At 46.5% G+C, this 24,695-nt stretch overlaps 8 protein-coding genes across 8 annotated transcripts; 4 read left to right on the top strand and 4 right to left on the bottom strand.

Annotated features, from left to right (window-relative positions):
* Positions 1–1,562: 1,562 nt before the first annotated feature.
* Positions 1,563–2,707, top strand: BDV27DRAFT_172128 (uncharacterized protein; the record flags this gene model as incomplete). Its single annotated transcript, XM_032075772.1, has 3 exons — positions 1,563–1,979; positions 2,035–2,164; positions 2,227–2,707. Exons 1-3 carry the CDS (start codon positions 1,784–1,786, stop codon positions 2,705–2,707), a joined length of 807 nt encoding a protein of 268 aa, XP_031927844.1. The 5' UTR covers positions 1,563–1,783.
* An 84-nt stretch (positions 2,708–2,791) lies between these two features.
* BDV27DRAFT_172126 (Zn(II)2Cys6 transcription factor) lies at positions 2,792–4,388 on the bottom strand (the record flags this gene model as incomplete). The annotated part of the gene is made up of 4 exons (XM_032075771.1): positions 2,792–3,477; positions 3,539–3,676; positions 3,724–4,275; positions 4,335–4,388. 4 exons carry the CDS (start codon positions 4,386–4,388, stop codon positions 2,821–2,823), a joined length of 1,401 nt encoding a protein of 466 aa, XP_031927843.1. The 3' UTR covers positions 2,792–2,820.
* Positions 4,389–6,586: 2,198 nt separating this feature from the next.
* BDV27DRAFT_157523 (uncharacterized protein) lies at positions 6,587–8,942 on the top strand (the record flags this gene model as incomplete). The annotated part of the gene is made up of 4 exons (XM_032072524.1): positions 6,587–7,014; positions 7,065–7,092; positions 7,145–7,660; positions 7,710–8,942. The coding sequence occupies 4 exons, from the start codon at positions 6,587–6,589 to the stop codon at positions 8,940–8,942; spliced, it is 2,205 nt and encodes a 734-aa protein (XP_031927842.1).
* Positions 8,943–11,159: 2,217 nt separating this feature from the next.
* BDV27DRAFT_157522 (uncharacterized protein) lies at positions 11,160–11,708 on the top strand (the record flags this gene model as incomplete). The annotated part of the gene is made up of 1 exon (XM_032072523.1): positions 11,160–11,708. The coding sequence occupies one exon, from the start codon at positions 11,160–11,162 to the stop codon at positions 11,706–11,708; it is 549 nt and encodes a 182-aa protein (XP_031927841.1).
* A 611-nt stretch (positions 11,709–12,319) lies between these two features.
* On the bottom strand, positions 12,320–14,344 carry BDV27DRAFT_127943 (uncharacterized protein). The gene has a single exon (XM_032066874.1). The coding sequence runs from the start codon at positions 14,189–14,191 to the stop codon at positions 12,347–12,349; it is 1,845 nt and encodes a 614-aa protein (XP_031927840.1). The 5' UTR covers positions 14,192–14,344; the 3' UTR covers positions 12,320–12,346.
* A 2,398-nt stretch (positions 14,345–16,742) lies between these two features.
* BDV27DRAFT_172122 (uncharacterized protein) lies at positions 16,743–18,721 on the top strand (the record flags this gene model as incomplete). The annotated part of the gene is made up of 5 exons (XM_032075770.1): positions 16,743–16,836; positions 17,019–17,281; positions 17,662–17,801; positions 17,970–18,209; positions 18,265–18,721. The coding sequence occupies 5 exons, from the start codon at positions 16,743–16,745 to the stop codon at positions 18,719–18,721; spliced, it is 1,194 nt and encodes a 397-aa protein (XP_031927839.1).
* Positions 18,722–20,234: 1,513 nt separating this feature from the next.
* BDV27DRAFT_172120 (aspartate aminotransferase family protein) lies at positions 20,235–21,702 on the bottom strand (the record flags this gene model as incomplete). Its single annotated transcript, XM_032075769.1, has 2 exons — positions 20,235–21,419; positions 21,473–21,702. 2 exons carry the CDS (start codon positions 21,700–21,702, stop codon positions 20,258–20,260), a joined length of 1,392 nt encoding a protein of 463 aa, XP_031927838.1. The 3' UTR covers positions 20,235–20,257.
* A 535-nt stretch (positions 21,703–22,237) lies between these two features.
* On the bottom strand, positions 22,238–24,569 carry BDV27DRAFT_145002 (uncharacterized protein; the record flags this gene model as incomplete). Its single annotated transcript, XM_032070343.1, has 3 exons — positions 22,238–22,864; positions 23,682–24,378; positions 24,538–24,569. 3 exons carry the CDS (start codon positions 24,567–24,569, stop codon positions 22,238–22,240), a joined length of 1,356 nt encoding a protein of 451 aa, XP_031927837.1.
* Positions 24,570–24,695: the final 126 nt, after the last annotated feature.

The raw sequence follows: 24,695 nt of genomic DNA, 5'->3' as shown, positions 1-24,695 counted from the left end.
GCTTTTTCAGTCAAGAAAATCTCTTGACAAGTTTTGCAGCTTCTGCCCATCCTGCTCCGGAGTTTCTGAACAAACGGGTGTGCATGATACCTGTCGAACAACTGACTATGACCCATAGCTTACGCAGGACAAACTGATTGTGATCAGCTTCGAGTGGCATATGTGAAGTTTGAGGAAAGTGGTGAACACAATTTATTTATGAACTCTTCAGCCTCGTAGGCGACTCGGATTTGATCGAAGATCTGCATGCTCAGCCACTATGTAGGTACCTGACAGCCAATCATGACACGAAAAAAAAAAAAAAAAAAAACCAAATAGACGGAGTACCTCAAGTACTTCAGCAACTCATTATCATGTAGACAATGATTTTACTTCTTCAGTTGTCACAGCTTTGGACGTCACCGCATTAGCGAGCTTAAAGAGTAAGGCTGAAGAAGACACGCAGGATCCAGGCCTGATCAGGTGACTGCTTGGATCAAACCATATCGAATCAGACTTTCAAATAGTGATTTCGAACCACGGGCTGAGGTTTTTCGAGCAGACCTAACCAAGATCTGACTTCTTGATACTCGTCGCCTTGTAACCGTGGGGTTGTTGTGCTCAGGCTGAGCTTCTCGACTCAGCAACCAATCCGGGCAGAATTTGTGTGTTATGGTGTCTCCCAATCTTATGACTCTTATAGTATTACAAGACATCAAACCAGTTCGGATTGCAAATCACGTCCCTCCAAGTAGTTCTGCTACCTGCACAATCGCGATTGGCTCTTCCTGCACCGTTGCATAGCATCCTTTGGACCCTATTACTTGCGCTACTGCATCACTGATCTTCCTAGTAGCCAATACCAGTGTTTCCAACAGCCATTCGTCGTCCACATTGAATGCTGAGTCACTATTAATTAACCACGTCTGCATATACTTGACAAGGGAATTTGACGATGACATGACAAGGCCGCTAACGCCATGAGTGGTAAGTGGCTTTACAGATAGATTGTGGGGGTTAATTGAATGGCCATGCAGCTCGCTTGTCAGCGATGGTGGGGCAATCCTTGTGGCTGCACGTATGCCTATCATTAGAGGAAGAGAACAGACCTCGAGGAATACCTGTGAGGCGATAGACTATCAAATAGACCATGTTTTGGCCACGATATGCACCGTAAGAAAAGGAACAGACAACGGCTTAAGGATTCTTATACAGCCCTCGCATCTGATGACGCCAAATGTTACAAGGATTGAAATAGGCCGATATCACACCAAAGATTTAGCAACTTCCCTCTCCTGCAACCTAACCAGTGCATCAATCGCAGGCTTTTGACCACCCCGTTTGAAGAAAGAAACAGGATCTCTCTTCTTTGTCTTACTTAAAGCAGAGGGGAAGTGAACGGCAAACGAGCAAAAATGCAACATCATGGATCCCAATACGAAGAACCTTGGAGGCGCTTGTATAGTCTGCGGACGCTGATTGGCTCCTCAGCTGAGTAGACGCTAAGCCCGAATGGGTCAGCTGTCGCGAGGTCTCCACTGCGCCTCACATCTATATCTTCTTCTCTCTGGTTCAGCAGAGGCTGAGAAAGGGGACAGATGTGGATATAAAAGGGTGTCTGAGAGCATGTCTAAAATGATCTCAATTACCCATTGTTGTGGCTCAATCTCCAACACCCTATCACTATACAAATATTTTGTATTTCTCTCTCTATACACACACACTCACTCACTCACTCACTCACTCAATAAGTGCCATATCTCTCGAAACTCTTTTAGACAGAGTATAGAACGACCCTTGGAGTATGTCACTCCTCGCCTTTTCTCCAGAGAAACGCCACATTGCCATCGCTGAGGTGGTCATCTTCTCGCTCATCCAAATCATCCAATGTACCACCCGGTTCATGCAGGAGTGGAAATACTGGCATCATAGCAAGCAGAAATCTGTGCCTCGCTGTATTTTCTACTCGTGGTATGGCTTGGTCGGATTAGTGGCGCAACGTTAGTGACCTCCTGCTGATGATCATGTTGCACTGCGTTGACTTTGTTATGCTAGTTCGAATCGCTGGGTCCGCAATGGTGCTCTCAGGCTCCAACGACAAGAAAGTAGTTATGACAGAAGCAATCCTGCACGGCATTGGCCTTTCCCCGTTGTTGTTTGAAGTCAGCCTCGTTATGCTGAGAAGGTTTGTCTCGTCCATTTAACTTTACATTTCCATCTTGGAGTTTAACGTATGGGCTGGAATAGTGGACAAACAGGTAGAACCGGCCCTAGAAATTCGAGATATCCCAAGACCATCCGATTTTTACTTCATCTCTTCCGATTCCCTGTGTTCTTTGGCATAGTCCTGATCGTGGTGGGAGAGAGTGCCGCCGTCTATGCATGTAAAGTGGTTGGATCTGTGCTGCTCGTGCTCATCTTCGCGTTCGGGTGTGGTCTGTTTAGCTGGTTAGCTGCGGCCTATCGCTCTGTTCTTCCCAGAGCTGGTCACCGCTGCGTTCTGTTGGTTCTAGCAGCGCTTCCTTTCTTTGTTGTTAGGATCGCTTATATGTTGCTGGCGCAGTATGGGCCGCGAAGGTTCGACCCTGCTAATGGTGATGGGGGTATTATGGTTGGGATGGGACTATTGATGGAGATTATGATTATGATTATTTTGTTATCGGCGCGTGCAATGGCAGAACCGATTCGGGGAGCAGTTCACAGTGACGTTGAAGAGGCTCGCGCATAGATTGTTGATTATTGGCAGAGTCGCTTGGTGTCATTATTTACTTTATGCCATGAGGATGTGAATATGATGTTTGATGTTGTGACAAAATAAACAAAATTAGCTGTGGTGGATATTCACCGTTCATAATTCTGTGGCAACATAACTTTATAAGTCTTGGAAAGTCGTTGTAACCAACCCTGAACCCACAGCTTCGTCGGAGGGTCCGCAAACTCATTAACCACAAGTAAGGGAAAACCCAGTCGAGAGGGGCCCAAAATGCCTTGAGCGTTAAATTCAACGGACATGCAGATCTGGTCCCGGTAATATGCAACCATAGCCGTATGTTCGCCGGGGTAGCGACATGCCCCTAGAATTGCATGAATAATCACCATAAATGAATAATACGCGGTGAATATTGTTGCGGTATCGACATCGGTGAATGAGTACACTATTGGATACAAGGTATCGCCCATCGATGAGAGGCATTCAGTTGGAAGAGGTGCTGTATGACTGAAGCTATCATACCAAGTGATCAATTTGGTTTGCATGTCGAGGGCCTCGTTTAGAAGCTTAGATGCCTTTAACTGCGTCGTTTCGTGTGCTGGGTCAGCCTGTCTGAGCTCGAAGAACTGGTGGATGAAGCACGGGATGGTGGTGTAGAGAGAAAAGAGCTCTTCTACCTGGGCGTAGAAAATGGCGGGCAAGGTAGAGTCGAACTGCTGCTTCATCACATCTTGCCAGTCGCTAGAGGCGAGAAAGCATTTCTCTTTTGAAAATAAAGAGTGCATGATCTTTCATTAGTCAGTAGGCAGTTTGTATGACGATAATACTTAAATAGCGGATGGGTCGTACAATCAAACCACGGGAGGCCTTGAGTAAGGTATGATCGAACTCAGTCTGGTACCTATCACAGCCTCTAAACCTAACAAGCTGACTCAACCCCTTGGCGTGTTTAATCCAGGATGTCGAGTCATGTGCATTGGCGAAGAGCTTAACAGTATTAGACCAGTTGCAGAGCTGGGTGATGGGCAACTCACTTCATAAAAGCATTGAAGCAGAACGGCACATAGGATCTCAGATGAAAGACTTTCCCTCGGGTTGTATAGAGATCGCTGGAGCCTGTTCAGAGCTTCCACATATGTGGACCTGGCATACATGACAGCTTGCGTATTTTCCGTCATCATGCCGATATGATGTGCAACAAAACATCTGATGGAAGAATCCAGGGCTGCATTCCTTCCATATATGGTAGGAAGAAAGGTAAACCAGCGAGCGGTTGTATAGGTTGAGGAGGCAGGAAATGGGTGGGAGACATCGCCGATTAAGATATGAAGACTCTGCATTACATTCGTGTCTGTAGACTTCAACCACAACGAACTGGCCCTCCGAGCTGGAGATTGCTGCATAGCCCGGCTGGCCTTTCCTGAACTCCACTCTACGAGATGCGTGTCATCCACCGCTGTTTTCGACCCCGGAAGCCGTTTAGAGCGATACGGCCTCCCCGCGACAAACTTGAAGCCTCGGTCGTATCCGGGGCAGGGTCTCCCGTATTTCGCGCATCTCGCGCATCCAGGGAGCCCCTCGTCGCACTGTAGCCCCAGTATCAGTCATCAAGGCAGCGACGGCTCTACAGTATGGGAACACCGACCTTTATACGACGCTGCACACAGAGCAAGCAACCATTACTGCGAGGCACTCCCATTTTTAGGAATCTTGAGATAGATATCAGTGATAACCATGTCGGACACTGTTCACGAAATATGAATACGAGGCAAAAAGCCAATCATGCCTGACTCCGTTTAATTCCGCCCTGATTCTTAGTCAGCACAAGCGATTGATACTATTCAAGTAACTGGTAGTATTCTTAAAATTTTATTTTTTTTTTTTTGCATAGACATATAAAAGTGCGATATGCACACATGCATACTTAGTCTATTATAAGAGACAATGTATCATTGAACATCGCCAGACTTCAACTGATAGCTTGCTAGGAAAGCCCACTTAGTGCAGGTAAAATAGTCAAACATTGAAAGTCGCATAAAGGCAGGATCACTTTATATCGTTTTGCGTTGCCACAAAGGTGTACGGAGCCATGTTTCTAAAGTATTCAAACTACGCTAGTGTAAGCTTGGCAATCAGCTGGTAAGGTCCTTTACCAAACAGTTTAGTAGGGGGAGCACTTAGTTAATATTAGAAATAGACATTTCAACCAAAAACGAAGCTATTTAAGCGCTTAGAAAAGCGCTCCCCGATCTAGATCCTAGTATTTAGAAAGTTGTCCCTTTACCCGAGCACCTTACCAGTCCCGATTATTGTGGCTGGTATGTTCCCCTCTATACTCGCTCCCCTGGTCCCGGGCTATGATCTGTTGAATATACCTAGACAGCCGTTTAATCCAGTGTTGTATAGCCCCCTGAGGCAGTTGATATACTATTTTCAAAGGCAACCTTTTCATTGTTTTCTTCTCGGCTATTTTTATCTTTCTAAATAGTTCTAACTACTGCCTACTTGGTTAAATCAGCTATTCTAGGACCCTTAGTAGGATCAAAACCATGCTCTTTGGTCTCTCGAACCCGAAAGTAGATCGCTGAGTGAGGTAGGCCACTAAGCAGCCCTATTGGAGCGATATCAACCTTTGCCTTGAATAGTGAAATTGTTTGAATCCTGACCCCTGAAGGATAGTGCTTTCCAGGCATTCTGAGTAGGCTGCAGGCGGATAGATAGGCAGACATACAAAAAATTAAAACATCAAAAATCCTAAATAGGGGTCAAACCCCCCTAGTTTGTATAGCTTCATTTTGCTTTTTCTTTTGAAAAATGATCTATCAACTACAAGAGGCTGACTATATAGCGATTCGTATGGTAAAGGCCTTGCCGGGTTGACAGCCAAACTTGCTAGCGTAGTTTAATTCACTTTAGAAACACGGCTCCGTATTAGGTATATAAATCTTTTCTGGATGGATAAAGGACGGAAGATTGAGTTTTTCATTGTCGAATGTGATGGTAATGATGGCTTGCTTGCATGGACTAGAGTCAATCCCGTGCTTCAACTCTAATAGTTGATACACAGAGCTGTGGATCTGTGACTTAAATGCCAGAAGTGATTGGGAGCAAATCATGGATACCATGCATGATACGCCCCCAGGTTCACCGCTGGGGGGAGGTCAAAACATTCGCTGGGCTAATTAGAATAGCTACTAAATCAGCAAACTCCCTCATTTGATTTTTGTGCCTGTCTTACTGCATGTTGTTAACCACTGTTTAATAGGTGCGCGAACTCCCTAGACCGTGCTATTAAATCAAGGCTTACAAGTTTGCAGAAATATATATATCTTTGATGTGGTAGATCGATGCTATGACGGAGAACCTGTGTTACACATTTATTTCTGCCTTTTTATATCTTCTCCTTTCAACTTCAATCGATGAATTCGATATGCATCTAACGTGTATTATCACATAAAATGAACCTACTAGTCTGGAGTGATTCGTACTTTGTACCTCATGGAGGATTAGGGTTGCGCTTGGCAGTCAAGTGGGGTCTCCGGACGAGCAGGTAAAACAACTTGTTGTGAAGAATACATAAAAAGCGCATATCTTTAGAAGAAGTCTGTCTATGCAGACTTAAGCTCAAAGGACATCTTCGGATTCAGGAGTCAGCCCCATAACATAAAACTGCCAGGCCGACCAGGTCACATGACGGCCACGGACATTAGTAAAGACCGAGAGGGATCATCGGGGGATAGAAACACCCAAGCTAATGTTCGTTGTAAAAGCTCCAGATGGCTAATAGCCATAGTCCGAGACCTCCGCCACGACATCTCTTCGCCTCTAACAGTGTTATCGATCCTGAGTACGGAGTAGAGTGGGACCCCTAGTTGCCCGCTGAGCACCCCAGAAATCATGTCGACGCAGGACCCCACGACTGTCTATTCTCCGGCGGCGGTGGCCCCGCGATCCGCTACGAGGCCGCCACGAGTCCTGTCTTGCGTGCTGTGCCAGCAGCGCAAGGTCAGGTGTGATCGCGAATTCCCGTGTGCCAACTGCATCAGAGCTGGAGTTCAATGCATTCCTGCCACTGGTGCGCGCCAGCGGCGTCGCAGGTTCCCCGAGCGAGAGCTGCTGGAGCGTCTGCGGCGCTACGAGGCCCTGCTTCGTCAGAATAATATCCCATTCGACCCATTGCACAAATCTACAGCAGAAGGGCCGTGCCAACGCGAGCATCCCAGAGGATCAAGTGCCCTAGACGAAACAGCAGACTTCACTGTGGGAACGGATCAACTGTCAAACGAGCAGAAAACAGTAAAGTGTGAATATTCAAACGAGGCTAAGTAAGACTTATGTTAGAGATATATATTCCCAGAGGACTAACCGCCTTCAGGAATTTCTGGTATCTTATGAATCAAATGGTATAAGTATGAACACTAATGGGTTTGTGTCTTACTGACAATGTAGTAATAGTCCCTAGGTTCTGGGGATGAGGATAATAATGATGAGGACACTGACGGAAACGATAGCAGTCGCCCGCAGGACGATGTGCGTGAGACTGTGGTTAATAAGGCGTGGGATCAAATATATCAAAGCCACGAGCAAGACCTTCTCTTTGGTTCATGTAGCACAAACGTCGATATTTCTACTCTGCACCCAGGTCAGGTCCAGATCTTCCGGCTGTGGCAGGTCTACTTGGACAATGTGGACCCTTTGCTTAAAGTCACTCACACCCCTATGCTGCAACCACGCATTATTGACGCTGCCGGCGACGTGGCAAATATTAGTCCTACATTCGAAGCACTAATGTTCAGTATATATTGCGTATCTATATTGAGCCTTGGCGAAGACGAATGCCATGCCAATTTTAGGACGCCGAGGGATGATCTTCTGAAAAGGTACCAGTTCGCATGCCAACAAGCTCTACTGAAATGTGGGGTTTTGCGTACTAGTAGTGTTGAGTGCTTGACAGCATTGTATTTGTACCTGGTAAGCGCACCAAGTGGCGATCTTGCCTATACCCTTCTAATTGCCACAGGTCTCGGTCAGACCCTGTACAGACCCGCGGTCTGTATCCTCAATGCTTGGTATTGCTATCCGTATCGCACAACGTATGGGTATAGAAAACGAGGCAACCAATGCCAGATGTACTGCTCTCGAGGGTGAAATGCGCCGACGGCTGTGGTGGTCACTAATTAATTTCGACAATCGTATCTCCGAAATGTCAGATCACAAGACTACAATGCTTATTCCCACCTGGGACTGTAGGGCTCCCCTGAACATGAACGACTTTGATATCCGGCCAGAAATGACAGTCTTGCCACAAAGCCACGATGAGCCCACCGAGGCCCTTTTTACTGTCGTACGCAGTCAAATGGGCGACTTCACACGCCACAGCGCTTTCCATCTCGACTATACCAACCCCTCCTTGAAGGCTATCGCTAGGGATAGCCCGCACGGCGCTGGTCCGGAAAGAGAGAGAATGATGGCTTTCGAAAAGATGATAGAGGATAGATATCTCAGATCGTGCAATCCAGAGAACCCGCTTCACTTCATGACTATTTGGACGACGCGAGGCCAGCTTGCTAAGAACCGCCTATTAGAACATTATTTGAAATATGCATCCGTGCAGCAAACAGACGAGCAGCGCGACATCGCTATTTCACATGCCTTGAGCATCATTGAGTGCGATACGAAGCTCATGACCTCTCCTCTGACGAAAGGGTACCGTTGGCTTATAGACTTTCACTTCCCGTTTCCCGCATACATCTATATTCTGAAAGATTTGCGAAAGAGACCTACGTTGGAGCATGCTGACAGGATCTGGAGGATTATGAGCGATAACTGCGAAGCTCGCTTCAAGGATATGCAAAAGGTGAACCCATTTTTTGACTTCTTCGCCAAAATTGTGCTCGAGGCCTGGGAGGCGCGTGAAGCGGTGTTCAGACAAATCAGCAAGCCAGTACAACCACCGGGGATCGTCTTAAACGTTAAACATGTGGCGCAGACGATAGCAGACATAGAAGGAAGCGATCCAAGACAACTCAAGGGCAGACTGAATACGAACATTGACCATTTGTTAATGACTATGCCGATGAACCTTGGTACCCATGGCTTGCTCTATAGCATGGAAGGTCAGGACCTTCTGGGGCCGGAGCTTGGGGGCTACCCTGGTATACCTGGACCTGGACAGGCGACAATGGATGTTGAGGTGAACCAGTCAGATTGGACTACAGTAGACTGGTATCCAATGCACACTCATAACTGGTGAGGCTGCTGCTCAAGTGGAATTAAACTTGTTTAGTGACGATTATCACAACCATTAATGACTAGTTAAAGCAATAATGTGTCTAGTAACGCCTCCCTTGAACACTACGTTTAATCTGTCAGCACCTTGCCACTCAGAACTTTGTAGAAGTTTGTTGAATAGAACCGTTGCTACTCGCATCCATCCTAACTCCCAGGTTTTACCAAGTGCAGCATGACCACAAGACCTCTTGAAACTGTGCTGCGGAGCAGTAGTACCTGGTTACAATCATTGTATCAATATAACTGTAACCGACTCGGGATTGTACTCCTGTTTCTGTAAATATATCATACACAGCTTATTGATCACAAAGCACACTGAAAGGAAGTAAGCAGAAGACTAGCATCTTTGAAATAAACACAGCAAGTGAATATAGAAGGAGAAGAAGGTCTCAGATATTTGTAGACCCAGCTAAATGTATGCATAAAATTGAGCTGGCTGCCTAGACCACCATCTGCTTTATCTTGATTAATACACGGATGAGAATAGTACAACCGCAAGATTGTCATATCTCCAATATTCAACTGGAATATCTGATGCAGTGCTCGTGGAGGCACGTGTAGAGGTTGACGTAGAAACAGATGAGGTCGGCAAAGGCCTAGAATGTGAGCTTGTAACTAGTTTCAAGAGTATAAGATTGGCTATAGTCTTCTAAAAGGAATACTCACCACACATGGCAGGAGATTCAGAGCTAGGGTCCGTAAGTGTCTGAATATATGGGTTCATAACCAACTTGTGCAGATTTGTTGGAGTGCGGAAAAGTGATCGCCCAACAACTGTTCCATCGCATAATCCGTCGAATGCACCAAGGGCATTGCGACAGCAACTAAATTATTAGTAATTCAAGACGTACCAGTAGGAGCTCCAGCTGCTCCAACAGCAGACTTGATTGCGTTTATTAGCTCTGCCAAGAATAAGTATCTCGTACGGTGTCCATTGACAAATATGGCACCAATAAGGGTATCTTTATGGGATCTTCAAGTTATGATCATATCAGTAACTGGGATCCAGACTCTGTACTCCGTGGCATATACTGTGGCAAATGTAAAATAGAAAAAGAATGCGAGATGAGTAAAGAAAGTCATAGCTCTCATGAAGAAATTCATGAACTGGGAATGTCAGGAAGCATCAGTGCTCGTTCCTTTTCCTTGGCGAATATTCCTGTTCTAGTGAAAGGAGATTGGTGAGGAATCTATAAATTGTAATATGTAGAAATCGTCATAACTATGCTCTAGAACCTGTCTATTTGACTATAAATATCAGTTTATGTACGTATCTTGAATAACAAATAGATAACACTTGGATAAACTATATTGCTCTAGTAGTTGTCATACGACTTCATCTTGTGAATCAGGATAACTTTAACCTCAAGAGTCCAATGCTCTGGACTTACGGTTCTCATCCGCTGGCAGATAATGGCTTAGATTCCATAAACAAGCCAATCAACCAGCTCCAGCAAATCAACTTTGACAAGATATCCACTACAGATGATTCAAGCAAATTCTTGGGAGACATGATATCCGAACTATGGTCGGAGATGTCGCTCAAGGTATCAACATTCACTAGAGAAAGTTAAAGCTTTCCAGAGATGCGGGTGGTCTAGGACTATCTTTTGAAATAGAAAAAGGAATGATAGTGATTTGAATTATTGATAATTTTTTCCAAGTATATTTTTAAAATATTTGACTTACTACAAACACTACTTCTCTATGGTAGTAGGTCAGTCTAAGCTTATAGATGGATCGCCATGTTTAGGTAGCCTAGGACAAGCTAATGAGAACTATGATTACGACCTTTTCTCCTCTCAGCATATCAAGGAACGCATGACCTCCCTAATAGAATGGATTTAGGTCAAGCTTTATGAATTCGTGCTTTGAACTTTCTTCAGAGTCTAGCCGGCTCGATTCTGTGGACTTGATTGCCGAGTGTCCATTGAAGGCCGTTCCCGTACGCCACTCCACTCGTATCGAACTCTATGCGATAAGGAATAGGTCTAGGCTGGGGGCCTCTAGAAGTTATGATCCGCTCAATAAATCAATATACATTGTGAACTTTGCTGTGATGTGAACGGGCGCCATATAAATATGAGCCCTCACTGGAAGTCATGAGCAGATGGTATGTTCATCCGATTAAAAAGTATCCCCATCTCGACCAACTTAAACTGTACAAGATCTACACAAGATGTCTTTCCCCACCACACCAGTATTCCTAAGCACAACCAAAGGCTGGGAGCAGGCGCGCATCCACCCAGCTCTCGCCTGGATGGAAAAATGCACAATTGCCTGGGATACACGCGAGAACTGGTCAACACCCTGGTCGGACTGGGTCGCGGACGATTACACATACATTAAGTCCAACGGCGAACGGTTCACGGGCGGCGAATCCGCTTGGGAGGCGACTAAGGCTGATTACAGTGCATTCAAGTTATCCTACCATGAACCGAAGTGGGTGTGCGTTGCAGAGAAGGCAGATGGATGGGAATTTATCGGCGAGGCGACACTCTTCATTGACCTCCCGAAGGAAGGTGATACGAAGAAAGTGACAGATCTGGATGGCCGGCGTTGGGACTTGGGTGTGGGGTCCATGTTTCGGTTCAACATTGTTAAGGATTGGACTGCTAAACATGATGGGATTAAAATTAAGAGCTTACAGATGTATAGCGATAGTCAACCGGTTGTGGCGGAGATGTTAAGAAGGGGGATTATGAAACCCGAGGATCTTCTGAGATAAAAGGTCTAAACAAAGCAATGATTTATAAGTATGGAGCTTAGGATGAGGAAACTGACGGCATCTCTTGTTGGTTGCATATTGATTGCCTGTATTATTCCAGATAAGGGTGGCAATGGCTATGCATAGTAAAGAAAATATCTCCTGAATATAATGCAACAGGTCAAGCCAGTTCAGAATTCGCCCTATTTTTCAAGCTAGAAGGATACATGTACCATTACTCATACGATGGAGAATAACCCTAAAATGTGAAGTCTTATTCGGTAGACAATCTGATGGACAAACGGTTCTTTATCTGGGGGACTTCAAGAGTCACCCAATGTATGAGCACCCTAAACATATGGAGGCAATGACTGATTTACTGTCTGTACGCCCTCAATTGGGGCATGAACAGCATCCCTGTATTGGTCTGCGCTGGGCCCAGATTCATATATGTGGAAAGGCCGACATTTACAAGAGTGCTTTATCGAATAGCTAAAAAACATATTGTCTCAGGTTTCATCTAAAGCATATATAACCATAGACAGTTGACCATATCGGACGCCGTTATGTAGCTCCTATGATACTCGAAAGCTTCGCACGAATGCGGAGTCGAAGCCCTAGCGATCTTGAGGTTAAACAAAAAGAAAGTTCATTATCTATTAGTAACTATTCATTAAGTCTCCTATAAAGGCGAGACTATCCCGTCGATCGTCACAAAGTCGCGCATATTCTAAAAGTAGGCGATATACATATAACTGCATATCCTCCTGTCGCAGAACCTTCTCGGCCCAGCTCTTGCCATCCATAGCAATTTTCTCGGCCTGCTTGTCATGTCTATTGCGTCCCTTATATCCTATAAAATATTGTAAAATGCCGTAAACATCCATATATAGCGAGTCCATGGGCACAAAATGCGCCCAGGGAATCAGTCGTGAATCATGCCATTCTTTGTAAACCGTTGCCTTGATAGGCAACGACGTAGAGAGTAGGAACGCACGGTACCGTCCACTGAAGGAATTGCCATCTACGTCGGGCAGATATTTGAATGAATATTGTTCTTTCATAGGCATTCCCGGGACGAGCTTAAAATAAGGATCGGTATAAGAGCAATGCGGACTGCCTTCGAGCGGGAAACAACAGAGATCCAAGAATCCCAGATCACAGTGCTCATTCAAGAACTCGGGCATTGCGCCCTCCAGACCTGCCGTGACTTGATAGTACTCATAATCGGGTAGACGGAAGTTGAGCCCATGCGATGTCCCGTTTGTCAACGCGACCTCTGTGCCATTCAGCATCGATACTAGTCTATGTCGTTGGTATCCTGTCCAGGTGTCGACACGGTTGCGACCGCCGCTTGCAATCCCACGCCAGAAAACGATATCTTTTTTCTTGGACCACGGGCCGCCGTGATTGCTTTTCCCACCGGAGTAAGTAGGATTGTCTTCCCAGTACACCGCGGGTGGGATGAGGATCTCGTTGTTGACGGTCAGCTTGGAACCCCCGAATAACGGAACCAACTCGTGTGTAGTCGATGTAGAGGTCGGTTCGATAAAGCTACCATGTAATGCCTGCAGTTCCGGCCGCCAGCAGGGATCCTTGGAGCGCTCGAAGTCTTTCACATATCCATTTTCAGAGAAGGAGCTGCGGTAGTTGAAGAATTCGGCCGGGGGATGGGCGAAATCAACTTTTTGAATATTGCTGGTGCGGCCGGGGCTCTCGGGGGGACATGCACCGCGCATGATGTCCCAAAATGGCTTGTCAGCTCCCTGGAATGCGGGCGGCGAGTATTCCCCAGACTTTTCCTGAGCCGACAATGTCATATATTGATCAACAGCCAGTTTCGGATCGAGTTGCTGTTGAAGATCCCGGTCTTTGGCGCGATACTCTGAGACAGTCTCCCACGGGACGATGATACGCGGCTCGTCCATACCATTAAGTGGGATGTCCATGTCAGGTAAGTATTCCTGGATCGTCGAGATCATATCCATCCAGACCTCGAGCCAGTTGACGCCAGTATGGCCCACAGAGGACAGTGTATGGTTGCGTATAATAATACGTGGATCGGAGTGCGTCGCATGGCGCCGAATTACTTGAGGGTCCAACCCCCAGTATGGACTCAAATCATCATATATCTGGTCGAAAAGGTCTTCGATAAGTACGGCCTTTTTCTTCTTCGCGAAGGTAAACCACTGATCGAAGCCGGGCGGCGGGTGACGGCCTCTTCGCTCTCGATATTGCTTCGTTGCATCAGCTAGGGAATCCACGCGCTTCGACAGTAGATGATCCCATTTTGCTTGGGCATCGCGAATTAATCCATCGATCGGATGCGGCGCAGCGTCGTTAAGGTCGGGTCGTTCAGCTCCTTCTGTCTCCGTGGAGTCGCGAATGACGCTCGGGACAGGGAGAATGTTGAGGTAGAGGCCGTTGACGATAGCGAGGAGAACGATACCCGAGACGACCAGGAAGATGTACCGGCGTTTAAGCAGCTGTGGCAGCGGAATCATGGCAGAGATGCTGTCGGAGCAGGCTCAGACAGATAGAGAGGGTGGAAGGACAAACCCTTCAGGGTCTGGGTAAGGGACTGTCATGGTCGATATGTCGTAATCAGTAGTTAAGCTGAGAGCCCCAGAAGAGGCGACAATCACAGCCAATTATGGGCAAATATCAATGATAAACGGGGTGGTTCTTTATCGATGAGGTTTAGTGGGCCCTTTGGTTCGTTCGCCGGTTGGTTCAGGGCCTGATAAACCACGCTGAATAATTACGGAAATATGGAGACTTTCCTCACATTGGGGAAATTAAATTTTTTAGTCATATCCTTACGGTGGGACACCCTCGTGGAACCCCCCAAAATTGAATGCTATTAAAAAGTTTCTTGTGTCCTGTTCGAGTCTATTCTCCGACTTCGTGGGGGAGCGGAACGTGAGATATCAAACCCTCATAAAGCGGAGATGCATCCCTACGTCCTGTCATAAGAAATGCATACGTAACAGGGCTGGATGGACAACTAACTACTGAGTAGGAAAAGGGGCTAAAAAAATTAAATAATATAATAAAAAATAAAGAGCAAAATAGAAGAGAAAAAGAAAAATTGAAAAGGGTGGGGTCAAGCCAACCAAAAGCAGTTAAGATCAACGGTGCCTGGCAACCAACTCAGCACTGCAATCCAATGGGTGCCAGGTTGTGGAACGCTGTGGGGTCATTTAAGTATTTTAACTGGCGCCACTATCACTCTCCGATGTCGCCATGAGCCTTCAATCAAAACCGATACTCGAGTCATGCAGTACAGAAAAACATTGTCGGCAATTGGGATTGGCTTGGTGTCCTATGTGACTTGAGTACGGAGTATGGAGTAAAGGCTACACATGTACCTGTCAGCATGTCAGCTTGATGCCCCAGTTTAATTTGAGTGTCCTCGTGATATCCTTGTCGGCTCGGTCCGTGAGACCTCACGTAGAAATTTGTCTTTATCGGTCTGGGCCTGGGGAGGCTGATTGGCAGCGACCTCGCTCAAAATTTCTAGCACGCATCGAGAATTTGAGGGCTAGAAGAGAGACCCGAGTGGAAACCAATGGATAGGTAAGCACGGGGCATGCGTTGAGATGATGTAGTTTGCCTACTATCCATTAGAACCTGTGGGTAGTTAGGATAGTCAGACCTAGAGCCGGAAGCATCGTACAAGAGTCGGTGACCTAAACGTTGCACTACTTTCCAACTGATAATGGAGGGATCTTATAGAAGTGTCAAGTTAAAAATGAACCAGATCTTTGCATGAAAGCTGTCACTTTAGACTATTCCCAAGCCTTCGAGAAAACAAAGAAAACGGAACAGAACCAAGGAAACGAACCTTACTAGCGGTAAATGCTGCAGATAAGGAGTGCCAATTGGTATGATTTATCCTGGTGCATCTCATCTATTGGCGGATGTTCATGCAATCTGACAACGAGCTCCATCATGTTAGGAAACCTTCTCCACGCCTCTCCAACCAATGGTAGGCCGTGCATAACTGTCAATATGCTGCTGTCCATGCCCTGGACTCCTGATGGTGGCGTATGCACGGATCAATATACTTCAACAAGAGTCATATAGGGCTCAACGGTCTCAGACTTCGTTCTCCCTCGATAAGAAAACACCTTGCTGTCAGACACATTGGTTAAGAGCTTTAACTCGCTCCCATGTATCACTCCTTATGCTGATTTGATTTTACGGAGAAGTTCCTCCCTAGAGCTCTCATGTCAACCCAGCTGATCATTATTATTCTCTGTCGATCGCGGGTCGTGGCTTGCTGCTCTCTCTCCTGCCCCACAACTCAGAAACTGACAAAACTTGATCAGGTTTCATTTCTACGAGGCCCAGACTCACAAGGAGACAACTGAAGGTAAACAGGTCTGTATGTGAGCCGAAGTCTAGTATGCGTCATGCAGTTATACAAGAATAAGCTGGGATGCTCATTACAACGAAGCCCGCCTTTTGTTAGATGAAGGACTGTGGAGACAAGGGAGTTGGCCCCCATTTCCGCAAGTTTACGCCCTAGAGATGGTCTAGAAAGTGGCTTAACGAAATAGCCAATCCTGTTAGACTTCTCGCCATATTTCTCCGAGCTATCCATTTCCTCAACGCGCGTCTTCAATCCCACTCGGCATTTGTTAGGCTGCAGAGACGATGCTTGGGTCACAAACTCAGTGGATGGGGTGCTGGATTGGATGGTATCGCATTAATGACATCTGCGTACTCGTAGAAGACTATCAGCCAAATCCGAGTCTTACAAATTTTGTTCTGTACTTGTAAGCATAGCCTAAACTATTCCGTGTAAAGACTAGGGACGTATGCTTCATGCAAGTCCTGAGCACCACCCCAAGGCTTTTTTTCGATCTAAGTAGCAGCATTGACCTACACTGAGGAAAGCCTTAGCGTTAGTATTCGTACCCACGTTGTTGCGACTCTCCCCTCACGTTCATATCTTTGAGGCGACAGATCCTTGTGTTGTGAACTCCAGCGATTACCAGGTCTCCTGTGGTGACTAATAGCATAGTCATACGCATTGGAAACTTCAATATGGCCGGGGTGGTTCTATTCGCCCTCTATTTATATATACTGACGCAGTGTACCATCGCAGCGGAGACAAACTGCAGTCGCATCTTCCATTCTGGTACGTCGCAGTGGCCACTCCTGTATCAGCCGAACTGACATCCTGCTTAGCCGTCGTCAGCAATGGAAAGCTTTACATCGATGGCGGTGAAATGCACACAAGGTGGCCGAATGACACGATCACTACGAAGCCAAGTGCGAATCTCCTATCGCTGTTTACGGCCTTGAATTAACGTCCAACAGTTGATGACCTTGAAACCATTGATTTAACAAAGTCCTGGGTTAATTCGGACTCCGACCTATACACCTACATCCCAAAACCCCTCGCTAACCATACTGCGATATACCTGGATGAGGGCGCCGCTTGGTCAGATGGCGAAACCCTCTTTTTCTATGGTGGCTATGTTAGTGGCGTAAATGGCCCTTCGGTCCCCCCTCTCGGAACATGGAAGTATAACATCGCATCCAACGAATGGACCCATAGTGGATTTTCGGGTGCTGCACTTGTACGACTCTGTCAGGGAGGCGCCGTTCAGTCTTCGAACAAGGCCTATTACCTCAGTGGCTCCCTGAGCCCCGGCGGGAACCCTACCTTTGCCGGCACCGCAGGAGCGGATGTATACATGGATCCGGGGTTGATTACGCTCGATATGGATACGTTAGAATGGACGAACGCATCGACTGCAGATATGAATGAATGGGGAACCATAGGCGACGGGTACACGAGCTTGCTTGAATCGGCGGGAGACGAGGGCGTCATAGTAGCCTTTGGCGGGTATAAATATCCAGTGGGCCAGACAATTTCATATTTGGCCTATAACCAAAACGAAACAAGACGTCGGGTATGAAACCTAGCCCCGTTTTATTCCAATGCTAATGTCTCCAGAATTCAATGGAAATGGTCCGTGTTTACGATATCGCGGAGCAGAAATGGTACACCCAGCAAACCTCGGGTGATATTCCCGGCTGGCGAATGTCGGGCTGTACTGTTGTTGCTCCTGCCCAGGATCTATCATCATATTCAATGTAAGTCGTCTAGCCTGCTAATACAGCCAACAATGAGCGTCTCAATACTAATCAATATTGCAGTTATGTATTCGGCGGAATGGCAAACACGACAGCGCTGTCAGATGGCAATGTCTACGTTCTCTCAGTGCCATCATTCCGGTGGATTCGGGTTACTGATGACAACAGCATCCGTATTAAACACAAATGTGTACGGCCTCAGAATAATACCATGATAGTAGTGGGAGGGAATACCCCAGTCACGAATCGAGAATATGACCCTTTACCACAGAATTGCGACAGCGCTACGTTTGCTAATGGGATAGGCATCTTCGACCTACACTCCCTCTCCTGGCTATCTAACTATAATGCAAGCTACAACGATGCGTATAGAATCCCTTCTAAGGTCTCCGACGTTATTGGTGGCAGGTATGTCAACTTCATTCCTCGGAATTTTTTCTTGCATTATTAAACCTCCCGGTAGTGAAACTGGCGGAGCAACAGTAGTTTCGCCCAAGGATGGATTCAATAGTACTAGTATGGAAGATTTATTTAAAAAACGGAACAACGTCACGGATTCCGGTACTTCGTCGACTTCAGCACCCGGTACGACGGGGCAAAGCTCCGGTTCATCTAAGGAAAGTCTATCCGGTGGCGGTATTGCCGGAGTGACGATTGGCTGCGTCGCTGGTGTGGGTTTGATTGCTGGCCTCGCATGGTTCCTCACCCGAAGACATCGAAAAGCAAAAGCTGCAAGTAGCTCTCGACTGGCATGGCAAAGCGACGCATCGGCTATCCCACCGCCAGATCAAAGCCCTCGGAAAGAGCTGTACGGCAGCGGACCAGAGGTCCATGAGATGGGAGTCAGGGACCAACCCCGCTTCGAGATGCCAGCCGAGAATATGGCGGTGGAGATGCCCGCCGAGGGGATTAAACGATGACCACCTGATCCAGAACATCGCTAAGTGGAGTGGTTCTGAGATAAATTCTCGTGGCGAGTCGGTGCTTGTGTATGTTCGCCTACGTCGTTTCGAATTTCCAGGTGTACATGGTGACATCGTTGCTCGATGCTTCGGTTGTTGACATAGCCTTGACGAACTGGATGACCTCGATTATAATCAGAGTTATGAGGATATATACTTCTATGTACATTACTACATTCCAAATATAATATACCAAATCGGACTATAATAGTCATTAATTTACCCATACGTCGTCTATCATATTATAGACCTTCTCGAATATACTACGTACAGCACTCGGGGTGCTGTTGCCTCATTATAGAGCTTGTAGCCAGGCACTTCCATACGAATACTTCTAAGCTCAAGGTGGAAGAGGAATCCGGATATGAGCCCTCGTCGTAATAATGGTGATTCGGGATCGTTTTCTAACTTCGACAACAATGAGTTCCTGGACTGTGTTCTCATGTATTTTGTTAAGCATGGCCATACCCTTACATCGTGATGGGTTTGTTAGACAACCTTCCGGCATTCCAAAGATATCATAGTCATTATCATCAATACTGTGGCCGAGCAAAACAATAATATGATTACATACGGTAATATGCACATATCAAACCCACCTCTCAGTACCCATACCACCTCGAAGAGATTCTAGCCTCTCTCAGAATCTCCACAAACGTCCGTTCCTCATGGCCCCGGGAAGAAACTGAGAGTAGGGGCTCTGAGGTCGATGCTGTCGACAATAATACATAGCAGCGAGGACAATCCGACTGGGAAGGATATCTCCAATCTTCTGATCGGGAGCAGAAAGGCCGGTTTGTGCAGAGGATAACGTCGGTGAGCATACGATTGCAGCAGTTATACTTCTTGTATCTGTTTGTGCACATTATGGTAGCTATTAGGATATGTTAGATGTAAGTTTTGTTTATATAGTATAGGGAGTCACTCTTACTACTATTGCGTGTGTGTGGTTTTGGGGTTTCTGTATATGGTTGGTGGTGTGATAAGTGTTGTCCTAGTGTCTTTTGAGGAGTCAAGTAGGAGCGTATAACCATCGATTAGGTAGATCTTAATAGGATATCGCAAGGAATTCTGAATGGGAACTTCGCAAAGCTTAAGGTTGTTTCATTCTTTGTATTCTTGTTCCACTCACGTTAGACCCCTTCATTCTACTGCTTCTTTACCGGAAAATGGAGCGAGCAGTCTGGGACAATGAGAGTGACATGGCACGTCGGCGAATTTCTTAATATAACCACGTATAGGAGCATGGTATCGTACACTAGAGTATAAATGAGGGTAATACATGTGTGACCCTAGCTATCTTATGTTTAATGCAGTAACCCCAGCTACTATACTATATATAGGGATTAATAGTGAAACACTCAAAAGGGACCACCGGCTCATCTAGTCTTACAGGAGGTATTACTGGTACTTAAAACAAGACCTGTCAAGCATGCTCTTTTAAAGTCGGGCACTGAACAGAACAAAGATCAAACATACAGGCGTCTCGAAAAATCATTCAAGCAGATCACGATGTTCTCGAACAAAGTCCTCCACCACATCGAGAAAGCCTTGGAGCTCCGCTTTGCTAGTTCCCAAGATCAAGCACAACATGCCACGTCTGGCCATCCAGTAGCCATGACGGATGGCATGGTACCAGAACAAGTCCTTCAGGATTGATTCAACGCCGTTCGACTCTGTTACCAAATCATCCCCAGAGGTGATCCCGGCTTTGTCGATGCCAGATGTAAAATGAATGTTACACACTGCCCCTAGCCCGGTAACTGTCATTTTAGTACCATGGCAGCGCTCTTGCAAACCCTGGCGGAACCAGTCCCCCATACTGTTGAGTTCTAAGCAAGCCTCCGGCGTAAAGACACGCCCAAGGGCAGCCAACCCAACATTCATAGCCAGGGTGTTGTTGTTGAAAGTTCCAGAGTGGCTGATTTGAACCTTCTTCTTCGATGAGTCTGACGCAGGCCGTGGGTCATACGCCGCCAGAAGGTCCTTACGACCACCAAAGGCACCAATGGTCATTCCCCCGGCAATCCATTTCCCTAGAGTGGTCATATCAGGTTTCAACGCTGCGCCATCGTAAGGACTTCGGATAACAGACTGAAGTCCACCCGGCGCAAGTCGAGAAGTTATAATCTCATCGAGAATAAATACCATCCCGTTCGCATTGGTCTCATTCTGAATCATGTGCAGGAATTCCGCCGTGCCAGGTATACATCCTCCTGCGCCTTGCATGCCCTCTACAAGCACGGCTGCAACTGTATCTTTGTTTTCTGAAATGAGTTTCCGAGTCCCTTCCACATCATTGTATGTACCAATGATCCAATCTCCTTTGTCGACATTGTTTTCAGCAATTCCATGGGCAAAGGTCAGAACGCCGCCATGATAACCACCCTTGAACACAATGATTTTAGATTTTCCAGTCACACCGCGAGCGATACTCAGCGCATGCAGATTTGCCTCTGTGCCGGAATTGCAGAAACGTAATTGTTCTATGGACGTGATTCTCTGACGAATCGCTTCTGCAAACAAAGACTCTGTCCTAGTTGTCGCGCCTAAATTCAGACCTGTTTTGGTAACTGTAGAGATGATAGTGTCTCGGATGATCGGATTTGTATGGCCGTATAGGCCGGCTGTCATTTCCCCAACCAGATCCAAATATCTGAAAATGGAGAAGTCAGCTTCAAGATGACGGAAATAATGCAGATACCTTACTCGTGCCCATCCACATCAACCAATTTATGGCCTTCGCCTCTGTCCATGCAGATTGGGAAAGGGTTGGTGTGAAGTATTGAGCGAGTGTTACCACCTGGTAACACTTCACTGGCCAGCTTATGTTGGGCCTTGGAGGTCGGATTTTGATCGACAAAGGTTTTCTCTGCGCTGATGAGCAACCTTTGCGCCTTTTCTAGGGTAAAGTTTGAAGCTCTCGATGATGCGGCCATTTTCGAAGAACTGGTCGTTGTTTAGTCGTTAGACTACAACGTGAAAGCAAAGTGGCCGTTTTGGGATCGATATGTAATCAGGTACTCTTAGGATATAATTACTTTGGGTAGATAGAACTGACTAAATGCTGGACTAAATGTAATCGTCATTTTTGTAAGCCGCATCCGAGAAATGCTTACTTTCGGGTCTCGCATTTCGCATTTCGGGTTGATATCAGATTCCCGCTATCTTAACCCCGCACGTTATCGCCTAAAACAAAGTGTATATACATCTACGAATAGATCATGGAGGCACGATTCACATTATATCACGCCCAAATGACGGCAGTTTGTGGGCATGATCTGATCGTTAGAATACGCATCCAGCTGCTTCAAAGCCTAAGTCGGAAGATGCAGGTGCCATGGGACAGGTTGGAGAAAGGCCTCCATTAAAACTCCGTATAGAGCTTTCTAAGTGATAAGTGATTCAAAAGAGGATAGAAGCCAGGTAGTCAGGAAATTGGTACACGGGTCTCAGATTAATGTAAGAAGAAACCTATATTACATGTGACCAGTCTCCGGAAGGATCAGACAGCATTGCCATAAGAAAATCTATGTCAACCCCGGGGCCAACATCCATACCCTGTGGCTCGTGATCCAAAGCTAAAAGGTCCGCTTGACTCTGTTCTGAAGTACTATTATGTACTTCTTGGAGTCGAACTGTGCCGTGAGTAACCGAAGCCTGTGGTCCCGAATCTCTTCCATTTCTCGTACTCCCGAGGTGGTATTGACGAGGCGATCCTGTAAGGCCAGGCGGTGCGTGTTGTGACAGAGCAGCCAGAGCATTCACAGTTGAAGATTCTGGTTCTGCAAGACGATGCAAATTATCATGGAGATCTTGGAACTGCTCCCGTCCAAGATGTGGGAAATTATGTCCATCTGTTTTGAGGCGTGTGAAGATTCCCCTGAGCTCGCCCAATATTTCATACCAACGTTTCGCAATCTCCCACTTTTCGCTAGCAGTTTTCAGCCAATCAGAACTCCATATATACTTTTCCTTCGCATTCTCGAGACCAGGTGCCATGTACGGCCAAGTGTCCATGTACAAAACTACGCTAGCGGCACTAAATATACAGAAGGCTGTGAACGGTGTCAGAAACTGTACACCCCGTTTTTCAAGATCCTGCATCAGCTGTATGAGAGTCGAAGCAGCCTGAAAGAGTTCCTGTGAGCTGCGGTGCCACCAGTCATAAGGAGGTGTCTGCTCCAAAAGTGGAGGGTCGATCGGGCCACATGGACGTGATACCCTGTGCGGGAAGAGAGGGGTGTATTCTCGATGTAGAAATAGAATGCTCATATAGTAGAGCAGATTTAATAATGCGAAGCCTTCGACCCGGTTGTGCAGCATGTGCGCCTGTACCTGTCCAGTAGACCGCGAGTATACCAACCTGGACGAATGAGTCGCTCTCCAGGCTTCCACCGAGGTCATAGAGCGGTTCCAGAAAGATGTATTTTCCCAGGGAGGCTCTATGGACTCGGGAGATGGGTATCTTCTCCCACCTCTACAGATCCACGTAGATATGGTGGAAAAGATGCCAAACCCCTCGATTATTAAGGAGAGGATACGCTGGGGTCCATCTATCTTTCTATAACTACCCATTGTCGTAACTGATGTATCTGTTCCTAGCTGTGTTAGGAAGTAAGGTGTCAGAGTCGACTCGGGGCCAAATTCGAAATCATCCTCGCTCATTGGCAGCGGAATATCGGGTACCTCGATTTCAGCGCGTTGCGGACCATATCTTCCACAGCGTAGGATACAGTCAAGCACGAAGCAAGCCCAGACAGTTCTGATAGTCGTTTCGTACTTTGTGGAGTTTACGTTTGAGGCATCCTTTGTGTTTCCCTTCGTTTGCGAGTAAATGCCTTGGGTCATTCTCATGGCCATACCTAAACGTCAAATTGTTGAGACCCACTTAGCAACTTCGAAGTTTGCATCACACACCTGTATATATCCATGCCTGAAACCCATTACCCTCTGCCCAGTCGTACAAACTGAGCAAAATCATTGCATGGACGGCGTCGATCCCAGGATGTTGTGCCATGTAGCTCATTATATTCTCACGTACAACATTGGCGAAATATTCAGACGCTCGGTGCGGACTGCCATATTGATCTACCATTTCGGGAATATACCGTGCACATAGAGCCATGATCGCGCAAAGCTTTATGGCAGGGATTCCATCCTGCAGGCTGTACTCAAAGAAGGTTGGCTTATGTACAAAGCCAAATTCCGGAAACTGCTGAGCAAATATTCGGCTCGCACGAATGACCAATTCCTGATCCACATTTTCTAGGGCATTTTCCGGTAATATTATGGATTTCAGTTGCTGCGGAGCATTGCTCTGTCTTTCGCTGCTACCGTTTGCATCAGGAACTGCACTATGCGTTGAAAAGGCCGTTGGTGATTGTTGATTTTGTAAGCCAGTATTTGTCTTCTCTGTTCTTCGAGAGGCGGATGTTTCCCCTATAACAGTCTTTGATACACGATTTGCACGAGCCGTGTTCGCTGGGGAATGGGACGAAATGTTCCTCTTCCTACGAAAGATAGGAGTGCTCAGGCTACATTCTCTGCCCGGATGGGCCCTACATGATTTGCAAGGTGGAGTACCATCGTGGTGGCACTTGACCTTTGACTTCCTAGGGTAAGTAAGCGTTAGAAACTATTGTAGGAAATAGTAGTTGGTTCTCGCGGGGGCAACATGTATTTAGAACATGCGTGAACATTATTTGAACGTCAAGCCCGAAGGGACCCAAGGTTACATATAGGGAAACCCATGGACAAAGAATAAGACTTACCGACACCACTGGCAGGCCAATGTGGTCCTCATTTTTGGCGAGACATTAGAACTTCGTCAGTTGTTGGGAGTGGCATCGGGAATACGAACAATTGTTGCCAGCAGGTTTAGGCCGAAAGCCGAAGCGGGCCTTGCACTGAATTAGGTAAGATCTTGTAC

This window comes from Aspergillus caelatus (genome assembly GCF_009193585.1).
Source record: "Aspergillus caelatus strain CBS 763.97 unplaced genomic scaffold BDV27scaffold_82, whole genome shotgun sequence".
Classification (NCBI taxonomy): domain Eukaryota; kingdom Fungi; phylum Ascomycota; class Eurotiomycetes; order Eurotiales; family Aspergillaceae; genus Aspergillus; species Aspergillus caelatus.
Note: the sequence above shows the minus strand (reverse complement) of the source record. Positions and strands in the feature narration are given on the sequence as shown.